This window comes from Eretmochelys imbricata, chromosome 3 (assembly GCF_965152235.1).
Source record: "Eretmochelys imbricata isolate rEreImb1 chromosome 3, rEreImb1.hap1, whole genome shotgun sequence".
Taxonomy (NCBI): domain Eukaryota; kingdom Metazoa; phylum Chordata; order Testudines; family Cheloniidae; genus Eretmochelys; species Eretmochelys imbricata.
In genome coordinates this window covers 18,358,415-18,379,139 of record NC_135574.1, presented here as the reverse complement: position 1 = coordinate 18,379,139, position 20,725 = coordinate 18,358,415, and the positions used below count along the sequence as shown (strand labels likewise).

Below are 20,725 nucleotides of genomic sequence, written 5' to 3'. Positions count from 1 at the left end.
GAACAACACTGCGCCTGCTCCCCGTGTTGCTACCTGCCCTGACCTGCGCTAAGAGATGCAGCCTGGTGGGCATCTTACAGGGAAACAGGCTTCAGAGTAGCAGCCCTGTTAGTCTGTATTCGCAAAAAGGAGTACACCTTAGAGACTAACCAATTTATTTGAGCATGAGCTTTCGTGAGCTAAGCTTATGCTCAAAAAAACTGGTTACTCTCTAAGGCGCCACTGGTACTCCTTTTCTTTTTACAGGGAAACGACTCTGTGCATGGCAGGCAGGGGCAGGCGCCCCCCCAGCTCTGCCTCCTCTGATCACGGGCTCGGGGGTGCTTGGAGACCTTTGCGCCGGGGCTTTCCCGCGCCCGGAGCATGCTGGCGGGGCCGGGGGGCTCTGAGTGCACCCAGCGCCTGCACGCTGGGCCCGGGGTGACCCTGCAGCGAGCCTAGGTCTCCAGCCAGTGGCAGAGGAATAGCAGCGACCACAGAGGCTCCCCGGGGAGCTGCGGCCCTTCGCGGCTTCTCCCGCGCCCCAGATGGCTGCGGAGGGGCGCCGAGCCGCTGCGAGCTCGGCCCGGCCCCGCCCCCCAGCCTGACAGGTGCTGAAAAGCCCCGCGGCGGACTGCTTGGGGGGCGGCGGCGGCTGGGGCATGGCTGGTGCTGGAGGGGACACCCCGCAGCCGGGGGACGGGCCTGGGAAGGCAGCGCCGAAGGCCACCCTTCTCCCACAGGAGCCGCCGCAGGAACAAGCGCTCGGGCGGTCCGCAGAGGAGGTGAGCGGCTGTGCCTGCCCGCCGGGTCCCCGGCGTCGCCCCTGGGGGCTGCTGGGCTCGCAGGGCTCTGACCTCTTTTGCTCCAGGCCCTTTCCCCCACCTGCGTCTGAACGAGCTCGCCAGGGATCTGCCTGAGCCTCTTCCTCGCAGTGCCCTAGAACTATTCCACGCGCTCCGGCTAGCGGAGTGCTCTTCCCGCGGCGCGGGCGGGCGGCCCCGATGGTCTGAGATGCTTGAGTGGATTCCAGTGATCATCCTCTTTTGGTGGACTCCCACCCTGTGCAATGTGACCGAAAAACCTCAGATCCGCAATGGACGGTGACTTTCCAAACCCCCCCCCCCCATGTAATTTTATTACTTTCCCTAAATTCCTGCCCCTCCAAGAATAAACTTCTTGTGTGGCAGCTTCTGAGGCTGCACCTCCTTGGGGGAATCCGAAACACGAGATGAGGCTTTTATTGAAAACTTTGTCACCAAACAGAAAGCAGAATTGGAGTGGTTTCTATGTCCGAGATGTTATATCCACTTGGACTTGAGAGAACAGATAGATATGTATGTATTCTTTGCATGGATCATTTTTCCCCAAATGCTGGATGTTTGCAGTGTTGTAGCAGTGTTTGTCCCAGGATATGAGAGAGACAAGGTGAATGAGGTAATATCTTTTATTGGACCCACTTCTGTTGGTGAAAAGGATAGCTTTTAAGCTACACAGAGCTATTCTTCAGATATTTTCAAAGTGTTTCCACAGAAATTCTTCACTCTTATCCCTTAAAGTTGTGCTGTGCTCAGGATATCTTTTTTCAGGAGCAAAGTGCCCAGTGTATCTCACTGCTTGGTTATAGTTATGGGGGGAAATGGAGTAATTCTTCATCCATCTTCTTTGTGAGCAGATTTCCCCTGTAACAGAGCAAGAGACACAGACTGAAGGGTAGAATTTTGGGGGGAACCCGTTTACTATGTTGTTTGTAGCATATGACTGGAGAAGTGTGTGTTGAGAGATCTAACAATATTCCAGGAAGTATTTGTATCTTCCTAGAATGCAGTTTTCCAGGGAGGCAATAGCTATAAAAGAAGATGAATATTTCTGTTTAAATTGCTACATGTGTGCATTTGTCTATATAGATATGAGCATGTGCATTCAGTTTAAAAATGGGACTATTGTTCCATTAATGGTGTGAGAAAATTAAGTACACAAATTGGGAAATGCAGTTAAAACTGAAATATCAACCTTTCTACACAGAAGATTGCAGGGTTAAAATGTCATCATTAATATTTATCCAGTAATACATTATAAACTGGAATCTGATAGGCAGCACCATATACAGCTTTGTAATATGCCATAGCCAGACTGAGAAAACAACTTTTTCCAAGGGAAAATATCAAAATGGAATAAACCATCCCTTTAATTTCTGCAAATTCATCTGCAGAGTTAAATACATGTTGAGAGACAGGGTGGGGGAGAACCATTATACTGGGAAAGTTTCTCATCATGTGTTGAATCAGATAAACCTTGACTTAAACTATCTTAAAGTCTCAGCTGCTGCTATCCCTTCCCATTCCTCTTAAACCACTATTGGTTTTGTTCTGGACCTGCTTGATAAAGAAGAGCTTGTGACAAAATGTGTGTTCACCCAGCCACAGTCCATCCAGCAACTGAAATGTTTTCTTCCAGTTGCACAGGATTGCTTTTGCTAGTTGTCTTCTGTACCCATGAACACTTCTTAATAGTATTCTATTCAGTTTCAGTTCATATTAGTGAAGGAAGTAAAATTCCCAAGAAAATGAGATATATGTATTCAGTTACAGGATTAAAGACTATTATATATTAGATTTCAGAGTAGCAGCCGTGTTAGTCTGTATTCGCAAAAAGAAAAGGACTACTTGTGGCAAATCCGATGAAGTGAGCTGTAGCTCACGAAAGCTTATGCTCAAATAAATTTGTTAGTCTCTAAGGTGCCACAAGTACTCCTTTTCTTTTTATATATTAGAGAGACTTTCAAACTTACCTGAATTAAAAAACATCCACCATTGATCCACCATTCTACTTCAGAAGTGGAAGCGCTCATTTTCGGTTAAAACTTCTTGCTTTATCTTAGATTCATAGATCTCATGGCCAGAAAGGACCATTGTGATAATTTAGTCTGACCTGCTGTAAAAAACACAGGCCATAGAACTTCCCTAAAATACTTCCAAAGTGTATCTTTTAGAAAAAACATCCTATCTTCATATAACAATTGTCAGTTATGGGGAATCCACCATGACCCTTGGTAAATTGTTCCAATGGTTAATTATTCTCTCTGTTAAAAATTTACTACTTATTTCCTGTTTGAATTTGCCTGGCTTCAACTTAGATACATGTGATTGTTTCATTATTGTACTTTATACAATTTTTAATTGTACTGTAGTAAGTGCAGGGTTTCAAAGTGGATCTGAAGATAATAAGGAAAGAGGCTCAATCTTTCTTGCCCTAGTCCTCTTCCCCCTGCTCCCATTTTTAAAAATAAATCTTCAGGCTGGAGCTTTCTCTCCCTTCGCCCTTCTTCCGAAACAATCTGTAGAAGCAACTTGAGACTTAAATAATTTTGTTCAAATACAACTTAAAAAATCTCTCAAAGCAAGCCAGACTTTCTTTCCATCCAGAGAAGCATGAATGAAGAATGAACTTAGTGAATGGCTAATTCTCCTGTTTAAAAACATTGGGTTTATGGACTGTTATGGTTACTTGTATTACAGCTGTGCCTAAAGGCTCCATATTGAATTAGAGCCCTGTTGTGCTGAGCAGTGCACAAACTCATAGAAAGTGTTCCTCTTCTGAAGAGCCCAGAGTTTAGTTTTTGAGATAAGAAGCAATGAGTGGGTGGCATTTACAAACAGAAGGTGAGAAAGAGAAGGAAGGATGAGAGTAATGTTGATTTAAAATCATGCTTGCAAACCTTTGTAACAGAAGCTCATGTAGATCTGGATTGCAAGCGTGGCACCGTCTTATCATGTTGATTTGTGCCTTGGGTGTGAGCAGGCTCAGTGATGGTGAGGGGAAAGGGCCAAATCTAACCTGGGATTCTCTTGCAATATATGATCTGTGTTTAGCAATGCCAGAGTAATTAGAAAGCTCTTTGGTGCAATTCATCGGAGCCTACCACTGATGTCACAGCCCAGTCTGGCAAAACAAATACAAGGAGAAATTGGGACTGCATGCCTCTGAGGTGGAGCGCAGTTTAAAATGCTGACAACAGAAAACTGAGACAAGGATAGCACTTAATTCCTGGAGACCAGTGGGTCACTGTGTTAGGCACCATATGACAAATAACTGAAACTTGTTCCCAGCCTGTTACATCTTGAAATCTAAGTTTAAGATGAGTCAATAGGTGGATATAATAGATAGGGGTCAGGCATAAGATAACAGTGAGACAGTTATCAATAGTGAAATAAGCAGTGGTCAAGCACCCGAGCTGTCTAATCACTGTCAAGTATTTGGCAGGTGGCCCAACATAGGTGAGTTTAAAGGAGGATAATGAAGTGGCCTGGTGCATTTTTGCAGGGAGCTCCTTCTCTGCACACAGCCAGTATGGAAGAAAGTGTGAAAGTGCATGTTGAAAATTTTCAAATGGGCAATCAAGTGTGGAATCTTGCAGTTTATCCTTATATTTAAAAGGCAATGTTAAAAAAAATCCAGCTTTCTGGATATCCTGTAAAGACCTACCACTCTAAGCCTTTCTACAAGAAAATGTCTAATACACTTCTTGTCCTTTATAAAAACAATGTATTTGTGCCATGGTAACATCTAGAGGCGTCAGCCAAGATCTGGAACCCATTGTGTGAGGCATTTGTACAAACCCATAGTAAGACACAGTCCCTGTCTCTGTGAAATAGATAAGACACATAGGGTGGGAGAAAGGAAGAGTTATTGTTCCCATTTTAGAGTTAGGAGTACTGAGACTCAAAGATTAAGTGCTTTGCCTAAGGCCACTGAGGAAGTCTGGCAGAGTCCTACCCAAAAGACCATCCTTTGTCCCAGTGTAAATGCCGTGAGCTGTTCAATGTGGACATACAGTTTCAAACCTTTGCAGTGTTGAAGCATGTAGTAATGCACAACTGTATGTTCAAGTGTCGGGGCCAATTAAATCTCTAGTGAAAAATTAAACATAAAGGGGGAGGGGATTTGCACCCCAAGTATGAGACTTTCAAAAGTGTTCATCTCAGCATGCTGCTCAGAACTCTTTTTCCCCTTAACATACAACACTCTTAAAACAAGAAGCCTCCTGTGGGGGAAGCAGTATCCTCACTGTACAGATGGGGAAAGTAAGGCACAGAGTGCATTAGAGCAATAGTTAGAATTTAGGAATTCCCAGCCATTTACTTTAACCACTAGATTCACTGCCTCCAACACCATAGCCCCCCTTCTAAGGCTATGAGAGGCAACATAGTCTAGTTGAATGAGCACAGGAGTCAGAAGACCTGGTTCTAATCCCTGCTGAATCTTTGGCAAGTCATTTAACTTCTCTGCCTGTTTCCTCATCTGTCATGTGGCTTATTACTTGCAAGGACAGATGAGAATTGTTTGAGCAGAGCTTTAAACATGCAAAACTCCCTATAAGTGAGTGATATTGTACTGAATATAATTAGATTCCAGGAGCTCATTTTATTCAAGCAATGGCATACATAGCTATAGACAAAATTAGTCACAGGTGAAAGCCTCCATTAACTGCTGCTGAGACAAAAATGTTAACTTTGCTTGAAGGTGATCTGTAAGTATGCTACCCAAGCAGCCTGGCAGTTTCTAGAAGGGGAGTAGAATTTCAATGAGACTTCTGAATCAAAAAATGCAAAAGTATTGAGATCCTTAACTTTCTAGCCGTGAAGCTGACTGGAGAAATGAGAGTTGCTCACGGTCTATAAGTCTAATTTTTTTTATTTATTGCTAATTATTTCACAATGTAATATAATTATTCTAATTGCAAGTTCTTAAATATGAACTAGGGGGGACTGGAGCTTCTATATAATAATTTTGAATACGGTATGTCACCTAGTCAGTGAGGTGAAGTTACTGTACGGCAAAGTCTAATAACTCAATATAAGTCAATTAATGCATTGGTCTAGTTGAATAGAAAAACATGTAGGAAAGCAACACAATGGATCCTGACAAAGAGCCTCCCAAGAAATACTTAGTGGGAAATTACAGGATGATGGACTACTTCCAGGCTCCAGCCCAGATTAACACAACTGTTTTGCCAGTGCTGTGAGCCGACAGTTCAGAGGGCTATAAACAATAAAAAGTGACTTAGTCTCTGGGCAAGGGGGGTGATGAAAAAGATTGAGCAGCTTTTAAAGGACACTCTCTCTGAAGCAGAGGGAAAGGAACTGTCTTTTAAGGGAACAGATTATGCCACCCAGATGCTAATGCTCTCTGTATGGGAGAGAAGGGAAAGTAGGAACCTTATACCTAACAGGATCCCCTGCTGAGGTAATCATGGTTAGCACCTGGGGACTGCCGCTCAAGGCATGGTCGGAGAGTGGAAGAATCGTGTGATTCCACTCCGAGAGAGATGATAGCTTGGGGCCCAAGATGTGAAAGGTATATGTACTCAAAGAGACCCAGAGGGATCGGAGATGTAGTTAGACCAGTAGCTGTGATTTGTACATGGAGATCTTGCTCTTTATCTGTACAGACATCTGACATCACTCAGAAACAAAGAACTTTCATAAAACTAATACACTTGTTTACCTATTTATATAGAATAGTTCAAAGGAGCAAGGCCAGATCTTGAAAGATTCTGTTGTCTATTAGTTCTTTATCAGTAAGTACTCTATCACCTAATTAAAAATAGCTGATACTGTACATTAAAAATGCTTTCAGAAATAGGTAATACATATCAGAATAATAAAGCATTTTATTGGCGCCTCATCATTTTATTATCTTAATCTGACTGCAATGGAAGAATGAGGGTATGTACATTCAATCCAGATATTTGGCCACAACCAAGGCAGACCTAGGATTAGCATTGGTATTGGAAGGAACTTGAAAAGAATCAACAATTTTTTAAAGAGGGATTGAATTTAACAATTAGAATTCTCAGAAATAGTTTTAGTCAGGGTCTTAGTATGTGGCCCCCATGGTGACTGGCACTCTATACTAAGATTAGTGTGTGGATATTTCCCACCTATGTTTTCAGCTAACACTAATACAGTAAATTAGAGCTTTTAGAAACATATTCCAATAATGTGCCATTTTCCCCTCTGAAAACATGTTATCTTTCATCTATTAGACTCCTAACACTTTGTCTCTGAATTATTATTTTTCGTAATAGGGTGCAATAACTTATTCTGTTTCTTGATTTTTCTGCCAGTTACTTTCAGTCTAATATGCTAATTGCTTAGCACTTTTCATCCATACATCTCAAGGTGCTTCAACAAAGATGGACAAGTATCTTCAGGTAAAATTTTCAAAGTGCCTAAGTGATTTAGGAGCATAACTCCTACTGAAAAGCAATGGGACTTAGGCTCTGAAGTCACTTAGATGCTTTTCAAAACTCTCCCCATTCTGCCTATTTTTTTAACTGATGGAGTAACTGAGGCATAGAGAAGTTAAGTAACTTGCCCAAGGTCACAGCACATCTCACAGTATGGGGAAAAATGCTGGAGGGGCCCTTAATGTCAAGCAGCTTGCTTTAATTTAAATAATAGTGAGAAGCAAGGGGGTCACAAGACAGAAGTCAGGTAGCCCCTAGAAGAAGTAAGGGGGCCCAGAGTCCTGCAAAACTTCCTGTAATTCAAAAACTGGACCCAGACCTTCTGAGTCTGCGTGCAGAGCCTTAACTAAAAGACCATCCCTCCTCTCTGAATATTGTCTAAGTAGAATAATATGAGAATATTTATTGATTTTTGTGGTCTGAAAGAATAGATACATACATAAGCAAAAAAAAGTTTGATATCCGATAATTAGTCAACATTTTGCCATCTGAATAATTCATTTTTGGGCAGAGATAACACCGTCCCTCAGCAAGTCATCCAAGACCCAGGAGCTGCCCCATAGATAGTGTCTATAAGCTACAAAGTCTGCCTGATTGCTTCTTATCGTGTGTTCATGGACTCACTGCACTTGAATGGTCCATGCTCACTTGCGGCCTCTAAGAAGTGTGCTTTTCAGAATTAGCTCACGGGAAGTCAGTTTACCTGGACTCCAGTTCTGGTAACTTGGAACAGGCACTGAAAGCTGAATCACAGTGTTCAAACTTGGTTTCCTGAAGTAAAGAATAGCAGCCAGTAGCCTGATTCTCAGTGGTTCTGAACACTGAAGTCAGTGGGGGTCTCTGGATATTCAGCATCTATGAAAATGCTGAATATCAGACCACTTAAATAAGTGCCTGAATATGAGTTTAACCATAAACTTGTGAAACTTTTAATGTTTTGCATTTTCTCTTAACTTGTCTGTTCTTGTTCTGTTTCAGCTCAGACAGGAAGACAGACTCTCAGTTTGCAGCAAATTATGCTATGCAATAGGAGGCGCTCCAAACCAAGTTGCTACAAGTGCCACTGCTTTTTTTCTACAGATCTACCTGTTAGATATAGCACATGTAAGTAACGTGCAAAGTGCTTTCTGGCTCCAACTTTGTTCAATTACAATGTCATCACCTACTTAATTTTCCTGTATCTAATATCAAGATAATTCAACTCATATGCCTTTTAACTATATTCTGTTGTTGTTTTTAATTGTTCAGCCCTTGTGGAAACTCTTTTCAGCTTAGTGACAAAACTTATTTAGTAATTATGCTTGATAAATGTAATAGTGTGATAATGGGTGCTTGATTAGCTGGTCCTTATTTGTTTAATTGTTTGTCGGTCCCACTAAATAAACATGAACGAGCCATTTGTTCCACAGTTTCTCCAGCAAAGGTCTTAGCTCCACTTTTTCCCCCTCCCCTCAACTTTTTAGGGGTCAAATACCTCATTTTACAAGGATTACGTGGAATTCTTCCCCACGCAGAGCAATTCTCTTCCAAATCGTGGCAGTGCTGTTCCTGTGGGATTACGAAGCCCACTGTGTGAAATCTTTTATGTTCAATCTGAGCCATTTCCCAATAAATTAACATTCAGAGTTAACCCTTTGCAGCCTTCAGTTTTACCATTAGAATTCCATCCATTTAATTTACCTGCATAACCTCTGTAGGTATGTATATAATCCCACACCACCTAGAAACCTTGGACCAAATTTAGAATTGCTGTAAGGAGCTACGAATTGCACACTCTTACAAGCTGGTGTGAATTTTGCCCTGTTGTATTTTAATATTTGTATAATTGAATTTAGGGCCCTGGTCATGGTAAGCACTGTGCAAACATGTATACAGAAACAGATCTCATGCTAGAAAGTTTATCATCTCTCCAAGTTTTCCTTCACACTCTATGTGCTAGTCCAAAATCCATTTCCTTGCTATCCCTTTGTGTTTTCTGAGCAATGCCAGTGCATGAACCTTCTCATCAGAAGCTGTCTGTGTGCTCCTCATCACCATAGAATCTGAGCACCTGTATCTGTATCTCTTTGGCTCATTGACTATCTCATTTCTAAATTCAGTGGAAGTTTATACCTTTTATCCCCCATCCATGCCTCTTAAATCCCTTCTCCCGCTGTTATCCAATGGAGCTGGATGGAAAATAGTAAATATTTTTGGTGGAAAAAATTCCAAAAAAATGACTTTTGGGGTGAACATTTTTCAGTTTTTCCAAAGGGAAAAAACCCAAATATTTGCATAAATTTGTTTAAGAATAAAGGCCATTTTTTGTTGTTGGAAAAAAGTTTGGATGGAAAATTTTCAACCAGCTCTTATTTAATATTAAACTGTTCAGTCACTATGATTTAACTCTAACATAGCTTGGGATAAATTTTGTATGAGACATGCAATGCAAATGTGTGCAGTGTCTGCCTTTAACAAATCATGCTGTATATCCTTGACATTTCAAACCGTATCCTCACTTTGTCTGTCTTTGCTCTTCCCTTCCCATTGAAACACTGAAGAGCGGAAGAATTCATAGGCAGTCTCGTTAGGCAGCTCCAATCTCAATAAAGGTTTTGAGCAAAACCGATGATATGCATGTTGAAATGACTCTCTAGTCACTTAGCTTGGTGGCAAGGGAATGTCGGGGTAACTAGAGCAGATCCCACCTTACGTGCTCACTGCTCTCTTCATACCCCATGACTGTGTTGTCTGTGTGTGAATTCTTGCACTTAGTACAGATATATGTAGGAATGACTACATCCCACGTAATTAATCATAATCTGAAAAATACACATTTGCTTGGTAAATTTCTTTTTTTTTTTCATTTGATTTTATTTTTTAATGTGGGAAAACTTTAAAATGTGCTTCATTTGACCAATGTGCTGTCTTCTGTTCTTTGGCATATACTGGATTTAAAGGTAACAGTTTACATTATTCACATGTGACCCTAACTGCAACTGTTATTGAAAAACGAACAAACTAGATGTATTCCAAGTCATCCAAATTAATCTCACTCTGGTTTAGTTGGAAAAAAAGTTGCACACAGAAATGTTGTACAGAAAATACAGAATAAGCATTTGGAAGAAACAGTACTATATTGGAGTATTAACTCTAGTAGTCACAGTTCAGTTCTTTGTAGAAATAAGCCCATCATGCCAAAACCACTTTCACAATTAGTACCAGTTGGCACTCTTATAGGTAATGTCAGTAGAGATACTAAGGACTGAATGGACATGGGAAATGAACTATACTCTTGTCTGCTCCAGCTCAGGAGCAGAAATTTAGAAATGGGGTCTTGTGGGAGAAGCTTACCTTACCTCTACTTCTGCGGTACCTGGTTTTATGATTAAACCACAGACTTCAGTCTCCAGTGTTGTCTGGCTGACACCTCTCCCCAGCATTATATTCAACTATGATCTTTCTCTCCTCACCTTGCTCCCATCACGCACATTCTCTCTTGCATAGTGCCTGTATCTCAGTGTCTAGTTTGTTGTCTCCCAAGATGCATTGATGGTGGAGGGCTATTTATTCATGATTTTTAATAGTAGTCAATGTGTGTTGTAAGTGAGCTATCACTACACTTTACGTAAAACACTGAGATTCTTTCTGGAAAGTTGCTTTATGTTGTTCCATTGAATGATGGATCTTGTTTAGAGCACTGTGTCTATACTTTCAGATTACTCCGTTTCATGCCTCTTTGGTGCTGTTCATTGGCAAAGCCTGGGGCGCAGTTACTGATCCTGTTGCTGGCTTTTTTATTAGCAAAAGTAAATGGACAAAAATTGGCCGTCTTATGCCTTGGTAAGCAGAAAAATATTTTGTTCTGTTTCTTTTTTTTTCCCCTTTTTTTCTCTTTCCTTTAATCCTATAATGGCTTCATTGAATTAAACCTTTTATTTTTTTTCTTGCTTTTGCCTTTCTCAAATTAGACTGATTTTAGTATGGATAGAATTAATATGTAAAAAACTCCACTCTTCTCTGCTTCCTGTTTTCAGCTGCACCTCCATAAATTACAACAAGGGGCTTTCTTGGAAGCTCCCTGAAGAAACCACTCAACTGTTTAGAGATGGGCTGAAACTGGAACCTCAAATCCAAAATCTTGTTGAATTTGGGTGGGAGAGGATCTGAACTTCCAGATCTGACCAAACCCCTTTGTGGTTTTGATTCTGAGTTGGATTCTGCATCAAAAGGGGCTTATTTTCCACTTCTGGTTCAGATGCATCCAAACTGTTGGAAGACTAGTCATTCATTAGATACCTGTTTGAGCCCTCACTCCGGCACTGCACCCATCTCAATCCCACTCCTTGCATGCAGGCTTGGCTGGAGCTCACCAACTCTAACATGGTAGGCCTATGGACCCAACAGGGTATGTCTCAGGCCACCTCGCTGAGCTGCTTGCACTGCCCTAGTGGTCAGTTCCGTTCTCATCACGGGCAGTGCAGGATCTTCCCCTGAATGTCAGCATTCATCCCAGCTCAACACAAGCCAGTCCCACCAGCCGTTTCCGCACACCTCTCTGGACTCTTTCTTTACGTCTTCACTATTGGCCCCCCTAGTTAAAACATTTAATTGGAGGGTGAAAATTGTCATGATTTTTAACAAGGAACCAACTGCTGGAAGAGGTTGGGGCTGCCAGCATTGTCGTAGTTCACAGAACTTCATTCCCCCTTTTCATATTCCCACCTCAAGCAGCTAAATGTGGTGTAGCTGCAGCTCCAGCATGCTCAGGGGCTCTGGTCCTGCTTGAATTACTCTCCTCTGAAGCACACTAAAGCCCTTAGACAGCTCTCACTCTATTCTGACCTTCACTAAATCCGTATGTAACAATGAAAAGCAAGTATCACATACACTTTCCATGTGGTGTAAGGAGGGGGGAGATATACCCTAGTGTTGAACAGAAATATAAATATTACCAATGGGGGAAGGAGGGTGAAAGGTGGGACGGTAAACTGGAAAAGGATGATGCACGTTTCAGGACCCAAACGCTCCCATGATGTGTTGTGGATTTTTTTTTCCCTTTTAAAAACAAAAGGAAACTGGATGGCTTATGGACTCTGGAGTCTTTTGCTTTTGTCGCTGATTTCAGTCTCATAGATTCAAAGGTGCTACTGTCAGAGTCTTTGAGTTAGTGACTAGACCTGTGCAAATAACTGATTTCCCCCCAGTTTGTTGTCCAATTGGAAAATTAAAAACAAATAAACAAAAAAAATCCAAGTTGACCCAAAAGAAATTGTTTTAATTTTTAGTGAACTGAAAAACTTAAAAACAAATGTTTCATATTGAATAAAATGTTTAGTTTGAAAGAATTATTTTTTACCTTTTTAAAATAAAGTGAAGTAAAATTTCAAATGAAAAATTGTTTTGAATTGAAAAATCAAAATACTTTGTTCATTCACGAGCACTAAACTCACTGTATGAAAAAAATTAAGCTAGAAAAAAATCATGATGCAGTAGGGTGCATTTTATAACCCAGTGGTATTGGCTGTTTTCAGAATCATTTCTCAGTTCCGTTATACCCTGTAAATATGGTCTGTTCAGGAGAAAGAATAGTGTTAGAATGACTTGCGGCCTAGCATCACATAGACTTATCAGCCCCTTGCATTAAACTCCCTAATGTACAACTTGCACTTACACTTCACTTATCTAATCAGGCCTTTAAAATACGCTTGTCAAACTGCCCTTGTTTTTCTGGAGGAATTTTTTTTAAATGTCGCGTCATCAGGGAAAACTCTTTAACCCTATAACAGGGGTGGCCAACCTGAGCCTGAGAAGGAGCCCCAATTTACCAATGTACATTGCCAAAGAGCCACAGTAATAAGTCAGCAGCCCCACATCAGCTTCCCCACCCTGCTCCCAGTGTCTCCCGCCCACTGGCAGCCCCAGCGATCAGCGCCTCTCCCTCCCTCCCTGCACCTCCCGATCAGCTGTTTCGTGGCGTGCAGGAGGCTCTGGGAGGAGAGGGGGGGAGGGCGGACGAGAGAGCACACAGCAGGCTCGAGGGAGGGAAGGGGTGGCGTGGGGGCAGGGCCTGTGGCAGAGCCAGGGGTTGCGCAGTGAGTACCCCCCAGCACACTGGAAAGTCGGCGCCTGTAACTCCAACCCCGGAGTCGGTGCCTATACAAGGAGCTGCATACTAACTTCTGAAGAGCCGCATGTGGCTCTGGACCCACAGATTGGCCACCCCTGCCTATAATATATAGCACTGCCCATTTACACCAATTGAAGACCTGGTATTGTTTTTCTAATTAGCTTAAAACACCTTTTCTTGGGGTTTGATTTGATTAATATTTGTAGAGTGAAATTATTACAGCCATTTAAGTTTTTAAAGTGAACTAGGGAATTATGCAAACTTCACTCCTTGCCCCATCTGACAGGTGTATTTAATAAAGGAGGAGTCGTTTTTTTATTTTAAAAAAAAGGTTAGGGTTTTATTTAATACAGTAACAAGTCATCAAAGTGTTGGTCGTCTTCTTTGTATATCGTGTGATGTTTCAAAGGAATGTGCAGGTGCTGGGATAAAGGATACTAACACAAAATGTTACACATTAGTTTCCTTGCAGGGGGGGACCACAGATAGTCTTGTGATTCATCACGTCATTGAATCACATGCCTAACTTTAAGCATGAGTATTGAAGTGAATGGGGAAGGAAAAGTGAAGGGTTAGAGGGCGAAAAACAAGAAAGACAGTTATTTTTGTGAAGTAGCACAAAAGTTTGTGTAAGAACCATTTTGAGTCCAATGTAATGGTAGCTGTAGCTGAACAAAATCTGAACATGCCTTGGGATGCTTCGATCACATCCTCGTTTACTGCTTCAAGAGCTGACTCAGTATGAGCGGACTGAGCTGTGACCTAGAAACCAGGAAAGGCAGAGAGTACCAGAACCTGGCTACTTTCCTTGTTACTCTACACATTCAGCTCCCAGTGTTGCCTTTCATCCCATACAGCAGTGTGGAAGAGCCATTGTTTTGCTGAACTATTTACCTACATTATTCTTTTGTAGTCCACTTTTTCAATACACCATTGCAAAATAAGCAGCTGACCCCAATGTCAATAGGAGAAAACAGTGAGAATAGGCCTGTTGTGAAGGGATTAATCTGTTTTCTCTTTTGTTTGAATTTTTATTGTGACCTTGGTCATCTAATTACATTGTTTAATGTCTGCTTTGCAAGAATACTGGAGAACACTGCTGCTGCTGCCAGTCATGCTGTGGGGAATGAATTGCATTTGATACAATGAAATTTGAAAATAGTGTTGTTTGTCTGATAGCCTTATATTAACTTGGCATATTGCTGCCTAGTGGCTATACCTTGAATTCAAGTTTCCATGATATTTTTTTTAAAACCATCCTTACTCATTAGGGGGCTGAACCTGCTGCTATTGGAGTCACTGAGAGTTTTTCCACTGACTTAAATGGGAGCAGGCTTGTCCCTATAATTGTATTTCACAGGGATGGACAAACATAGATCCTAGGCAGTGCTACAATGTGATACATGGCTGCCCCTCACCTTTTATACTGTCTCCAAACAAGTGAAAAGGAGTCTATTACGCTGAAACGTCAGGTCAGCAGTGAAAAGGCTAAGCTGAGAGGAGAGTTGGAGGTGCCAACGGGGGGAAAAAAGACCCTTGATAATAAAGAGGCTTGTCTGGCTGTTGGTGAAGCATGTTATAAGATGTGGCCATGTGTCTTGGTTCTCATTGGTGCTTTTCAGTAAAGGTTGCGGGATAAGCATTGACCTTGTGGTTATATCATAATAGCAGATGCAGGGTTTTTTTTCATGTTAATTGTAAATATATCATTAATTATAACTAACCTTTGCTCTTTTCCTTTAACTAACTACATTATTTAACTCTGGGGTGCATTTTGGGGCAGTATTATTTAATATTGTTATGTATTGAATGGTGCTGATTATGCTTTAATGGACTGGATGGTATTATATATAAGCTGTATCAAATAGTGAATCTAAAGCATTTTGAAAGACTACACAAAATTAAGTTACTGCTGGGAAAATTAATTTCTTTTTTTGTCAACCCATCAAGATGCTTTCTAATAAACGTGATATGAACATGTCCTTCATTGTAGGATGTTGGGATGTACGCCCTTCATGATTGTGTCCTATTTCTTCATGTGGTACTTGCCTCCTTTTGTAGCGGGAAGAGTTGTGTGGTACCTGACTTTCTATTGTCTTTTCCAAGCATTGACCACAGTAAGTAGATCTAGATTTACAACATTCTCAGCAATAAAATGCTTTCATTTTCTGGCTTTGCTTTATGTGCCTTCTGATTTAGTGTGTTGGGGGTTTTTTGCACCCAGTTTGCACTTTGACTTTCAGTGAGACTTAGAGTTCTAAGTGCTGAAGCTATTTTTGAAAATGAGATTTAGGTATCTAAGTCACTTATTGCTTTTAGAAGGCAATGGACAATCAGGCCCTCAGTTGTGAAGTAGTTTCTAATAAGAAAAGGAGTACTAATAGAGTTTCTAATAGTTTTTCTTGGATATCCCTGGATGGAGAGGCTTGACTTCTCCACGTTGATTTTAACATGAAGGGACCTTACACCAGGCTAGTGGCAATATGTAATTTATGTAGCATCTTTCATGTCAGTGGATTCCAAAGCACTTTTCTGACAGACTGCACACCAGGGGTAATCAATAAGTGGACAGCGGGCCAAATCTGGACCACCAGACACTTTTGAATGGACCCCAAAATCTTCTTATTTAGTTATTGTTATCATTATCGCCAGGACTTAAATTCAGCTGAAGCTGTATATTTCAACCCACCTGGAGTTTCTAAAGCATGTTGGGGGGCTCCAGGAATTACTCTGTCAGAATTTAAGCCCTAATTATCCTTATTTTTTTAATTATTTTCTCTGGAGTCTGGAGCTTTACTGTACCCTGACCAAGAAATTTGGACCTTGACAAAAAATAATTGACTACCCTTGCATGCTATACACATATGGGGTTCACTTCACCCATCACTGAATTGCAGCCACTATTAAGGTGAAACATGGTATCTGTTTAGCAGCACAGAGCAAATCTGTGCAGCAGTTTAGGACAGAAAGTGAAGAATCACATACAACTTGATTTTCAGGGGAAGTCAGGTAGGCCCAATGTAGTTTTCCAGCACATGGATTTTTGCCAGCACATTGGACTTAACGGCTCTCCTCTTGTAACAAGTGCTGTCGGATCTGTTAGGGATGCTTGAGTTTACATCTCATACAAAATATTGTAGCTTCAAAAGTTCATGCACCTAACAACCTGCTGGCATGCTGCTGATTCAGAGCTTGTCTACACAGCAAGTTACTGCACTGCAAGCCAGGGTGCGGATCTACAGAGCAGCACATGGATGCTGCTGCAGCCCAGGGAAAGTCCTGGAGTAGTACATTCACAACTAAGCCATGCTCCAGGACTTTCACTGTGGTGTAGCAGTGCCATTACTGTATGGAAAGCTGGTGCGCTGTGGATTCACACCCTGGCTTTCAGCACAGTAACTTGTGTAGACAAGCCCTCAGAGGAGTTCCACCTGTGGGATTCCATCAATGCCACTTTCTACAGCATGTGGGCTTTCCTAGAGCAGAGTCTCTCGGTCTGTGGTAAGCCGAGTCCAGGTGCCGTGCAAAACAAAACTAGGTTGTGAGAGGAGACATGCACAGGAGTGGGCCTGTGTGTATGTGAATCTCTGTTACAAAGTAATCTGCAGATTTAAAAAGCTGGAAAAGCACTAGCTGAGAGCTCTCTGTCCAAATATCAACCTGGCCTGACCGGGCTTAGCTGATTAAATCTCATCTACATCACAGTTTAAAGTAGTGTGGCTGCAGGCCACCAAAATACTTGAACTCCTTAGTGACTTGGACTTTTGTCACTCATGCAGATCATTTGAAGTTTAAGGGTCTGCTATATTTCAGTTTTTTGGGGGGTATTTGCTCAATTCCTTGTCATTTTCTATGATGATAGATTGTCATTAAGAAACCCACAGTGAGTTTAGATGAGGAAGAATTTTATTCCCTGTCTTTTGAAGGAAAAGATCTACTCCGCCCTTGTAAAATGCTATTCGTGATTTCAGCTTTAAAGCCTGTTTGTACTGAACAAAAAGAAAAGGAGGACTTGTGGCACCTTAGAGACTAACCAATTTGTTTGCGCGTAAGCTTTTGTGAGCTACAGCTCAATTCATTGGATCCGAGGAGTTGAGCTGTAGCTAACAAAAGCTTATGCTCAAACAAATTGGTTAGTCTCTAAGGTGCCACAAGTACTCCTTTTCTTTTTGCGGATACAGACAAACACGGCTGCTACTCTGAAACCTGTCTTTGTACTGAACGTAAGGCATCAGGGCTAGTCAGAAAGAAGGTTTTAGTTACAGCTCAGTAAGAAAACATCAACATTTGCCACATGTAACAGAGGCAAGTATGCACTTTGCATGAGCAGGGTACCATATGTGCTTCCCAGACGTGTTCTCTCCTATTTTATCACATAAAGGGACAAAGGATAGTCCTGTTGGTTTAAAGCATAAGATTGGGAGTCAAGAGGTCTGGTTTGTCTTTCCAGCTTTGCCGAAGACCAGCTCTGTGAATCTGAGCAACTGGTTTAATCTCTGTGCCTCTGTTTTCCCTTTAATAAAATAGGAATATTATTACTTACTTACCTTATAAAGAGGGGTAGTGGTGTGTATTTATTTACATAGCATTGGAAGCTTATTAGGTGCTTCCGATAAATATATAGGCGAGGTCACTGTCTGGAAGGGTTTGCCATCTAAATAGGCAACAGAGAATAGGATGGCTAGGGACAAGAATAAATGCTAGAGCTGGAATACTTAGCTTATGTGTTGTTTCAAAATTTTGGAAGTGATTTTTGTTTTAGTTTAAAACTTCGAGGTGAGAATTTACCCTATATCTTTACTGCCAAAAAGGTCTGTGTTTTACAGCAAGATAACTAATACTCTCCTACTAGGAAATGCTAGTGGTAACAAAACTCTGTAGCATTTACCACAGTGTAGCTGCGAGAGGCCAGCCATGAGTGGTGTGGTTATAGTGCTGACCTAACCTAGCTACATCACAGAAAAAACTAGTGAGCCTTTTGGCCAGTAGGATTTTTCTTGGGATAACTAACACGCAGTATTTATCTTGCTGTAAAACAAACAAAAAGACTTTCTTGGCCATGAAGACATAGCCTTAGGCAGTGTCTTCACCAGGAAAAAAGGTGCGTTCTCTGTGTTCACTAGGATTTTACGTCATGTTAATTAAGTTAAGAACACGGCTTTTTTCCTACTGAAGACAATCCCTAAGGGTTTTTGGCATCCTGAAAGCAGAGTGGTTTTTAAGGAAGATGTTGAAGGGGCACAAAGCGGAGGCATGGTGTACTGGGTAAGTTATTTATTATTTATGTGACCATAGCACCTAGGAGCCCCAGTCATGAACCAGGACCCGATTGTGCTAGATGCTGGATAAACACAGAAAAAAAAAAGACGGTTCCTGCTCCAGAACTCTTATAGTCTGGGGTAAGGGAGCAAATTCCTGTGCCCAATTACACATTGTTCCAGGCTATCAGAGGAACTGAGTACACTACCCTGTAATGCTTTCCTATGTGGTATTCTTTCTTTGTGTAGTTATTCCAAGTACCGTATTCTGCTCTCACCATGTTTCTCAGTCCAGACCAGAAGGAGAGAGATTCAGCAACAGCATACCGTGAGTTTGACATGGGCTTCCTGTTTTAAATTGAATGTCTTAGTTTGGTTAAAATCCCTTTTATTAGAAGAAGTCTCCTGACATTTGTGTGGCCTAATATTGGGTTTCTAGACTAAGAACTATTAGGCTCTGATGGAAAAATGGGGCATCATAGGATTTTTTTTTAATGTGCCTTGTAAATATTTCCATCTTCCTGCATGTTTTACAACTATTAGCCTATCGGATTAGCCACAGAATTTCTTCTCAAGACATAAGTTAGCCACAAGAAACTACTCTTATCTATAATGTTTTCTGGATTTCTAAAGCCAGTTGTTACTGTATGAGTAATGGTTGCTAATTATAGGTGATCTGCAGACGGGAAAAATGGGTGTTGATTATTTTTATAATGACACTTAAATAAGGCCTGAAAGTCTCTCTTTTTTTCTTTTTGCCTTTGGATATTTTATAGTAGAAATTCAGGTCTTGTCTAATCCGTTTTTCACAGAAGACTTTCTGGGTGACAGGACGGCTGGTAGACTTGACATCATAGAACCAAGAAAATTAAATGTGACCAAGAATGAAAGTGACTGTCTAAAAATTATCTATCTTGTTTTGGTTACACTCATTCAACTGTAACACCTATCAAATATTTTGAAAGAAAGACCTCTGTTAAAACAGTCAGTTGATCATAGAATCATATAAATGTAGGGCTGGAAGGGAACTTGAGATGTCATCTAGTCCAGCCCCTTGCTGAGGCAGGACCAAGTATAGACCTCTTGTCTTCCAAAAAGTTCTCCAGGAAAACCATACAAGACTCGCTGTTCCTTTTGTTTTGAAACTAAAGGGAAAAAAAGCCTTAACCCCCCCCTTTCAAGCTCATAAAGAACAAATAAGGGCACAGTTAATTTTTCCTCCTCTTCACATCAACTTGAAAGTTGTCATTCCTCCCCCCACCCCCCCCGGGTCTCTCCCCCTTATACGTGAGTAAAACAGTCCATTCCTAGATATCCCGTCCAAGGGCAGTGAAAGTGAAGAGAAAGGCCTGCTATTTTCCTTGGGCCAAATTACTCAAGCACTACATGAAAAACTACATCTTGACTTGCCCTTCAATATTCCCTTAGTGTGCATGGAATTACTTAGCAGATTTTTGGGGGGGGATTGCTTTTGGTTTTTTTTATTCTATTTTAATTTCCCCCTGGTTGTGCTTGTTTTCTTGCTCACAAGAGGCTTTCTTCCTCCATTTGTCAATCTAATCCTCAACATACTGGCTAGGCTAAGTGTAAAACAAAACTGTGTATGCAGAATGGTATGGCCAAGATTTTGAACGGACACAAATCTGAAATTTCAGAATTGTGGTACCCACAGAATCCATAACTCTTCCCTGAAGTGTGGTACATATGTGATATTTCATGTTATCTAGTATTTCAACAGGAAGCATGGTCTAGTAATTAAATGGCAGGATTGGGAATTAGGAGATCAGAGTTCTGTTCATACAGACAGACTGTGGGAGAAAAGGGAATAAACTTTGGGAAAGTCACTTAAACAGTATGCCTCAATTCCCATCTGCAAATTTAACATAATACTTACCTCGCAGGTACTGTACATGAATATCTTTGAACTCCTGAAGGGCAGCATGTACAGACAGTGTTATCTTATTGTTTATGATTGAGTCTTATATGTCCAGTTATGCAGTGCAGCCAAGTTATGGCGGTGGCATGAATAATAACTTTGAATTTCCTGACTTGTGTGTGTTTTTTTTTTTTTAATATTTCTTTGGCGCTGAGATTTCTTGCAGTGCTGTCGTTGACAAGGGAAACGGT

General features: G+C 41.2%; 1 protein-coding gene across 8 annotated transcripts in view; it reads left to right on the top strand.

Moving 5' to 3' along the window:
• The first annotated feature begins 273 nt into the window (after positions 1-273).
• The window catches only part of MFSD2B (MFSD2 lysolipid transporter B, sphingolipid), an 80,738-nt gene continuing 60,286 nt past the window's right edge, over positions 274-20,725 (top strand). For 2 of the 8 annotated variants that reach the window (XR_013345547.1, XR_013345546.1), the window contains exons 1-5: positions 284-764; positions 8,210-8,335; positions 10,929-11,053; positions 15,334-15,457; positions 18,848-18,926. Coding sequence is in view for 6 of the 8 variants with exons in the window: in XM_077812459.1 (XP_077668585.1) it covers positions 642-764; positions 8,210-8,335; positions 10,929-11,053; positions 15,334-15,457; positions 18,848-18,926 (577 nt within the window). In the remaining 2 variants the exon portion in view is untranslated. Of the gene's footprint in view, positions 765-1,163; positions 1,417-7,136; positions 7,196-8,209; positions 8,336-10,928; positions 11,054-15,333; positions 15,458-18,847; positions 18,927-20,725 lie in introns of those variants that run through there. The other 6 variants (XM_077812459.1, XM_077812457.1, XM_077812453.1 and 3 more) reach the window with 6 other exon arrangements.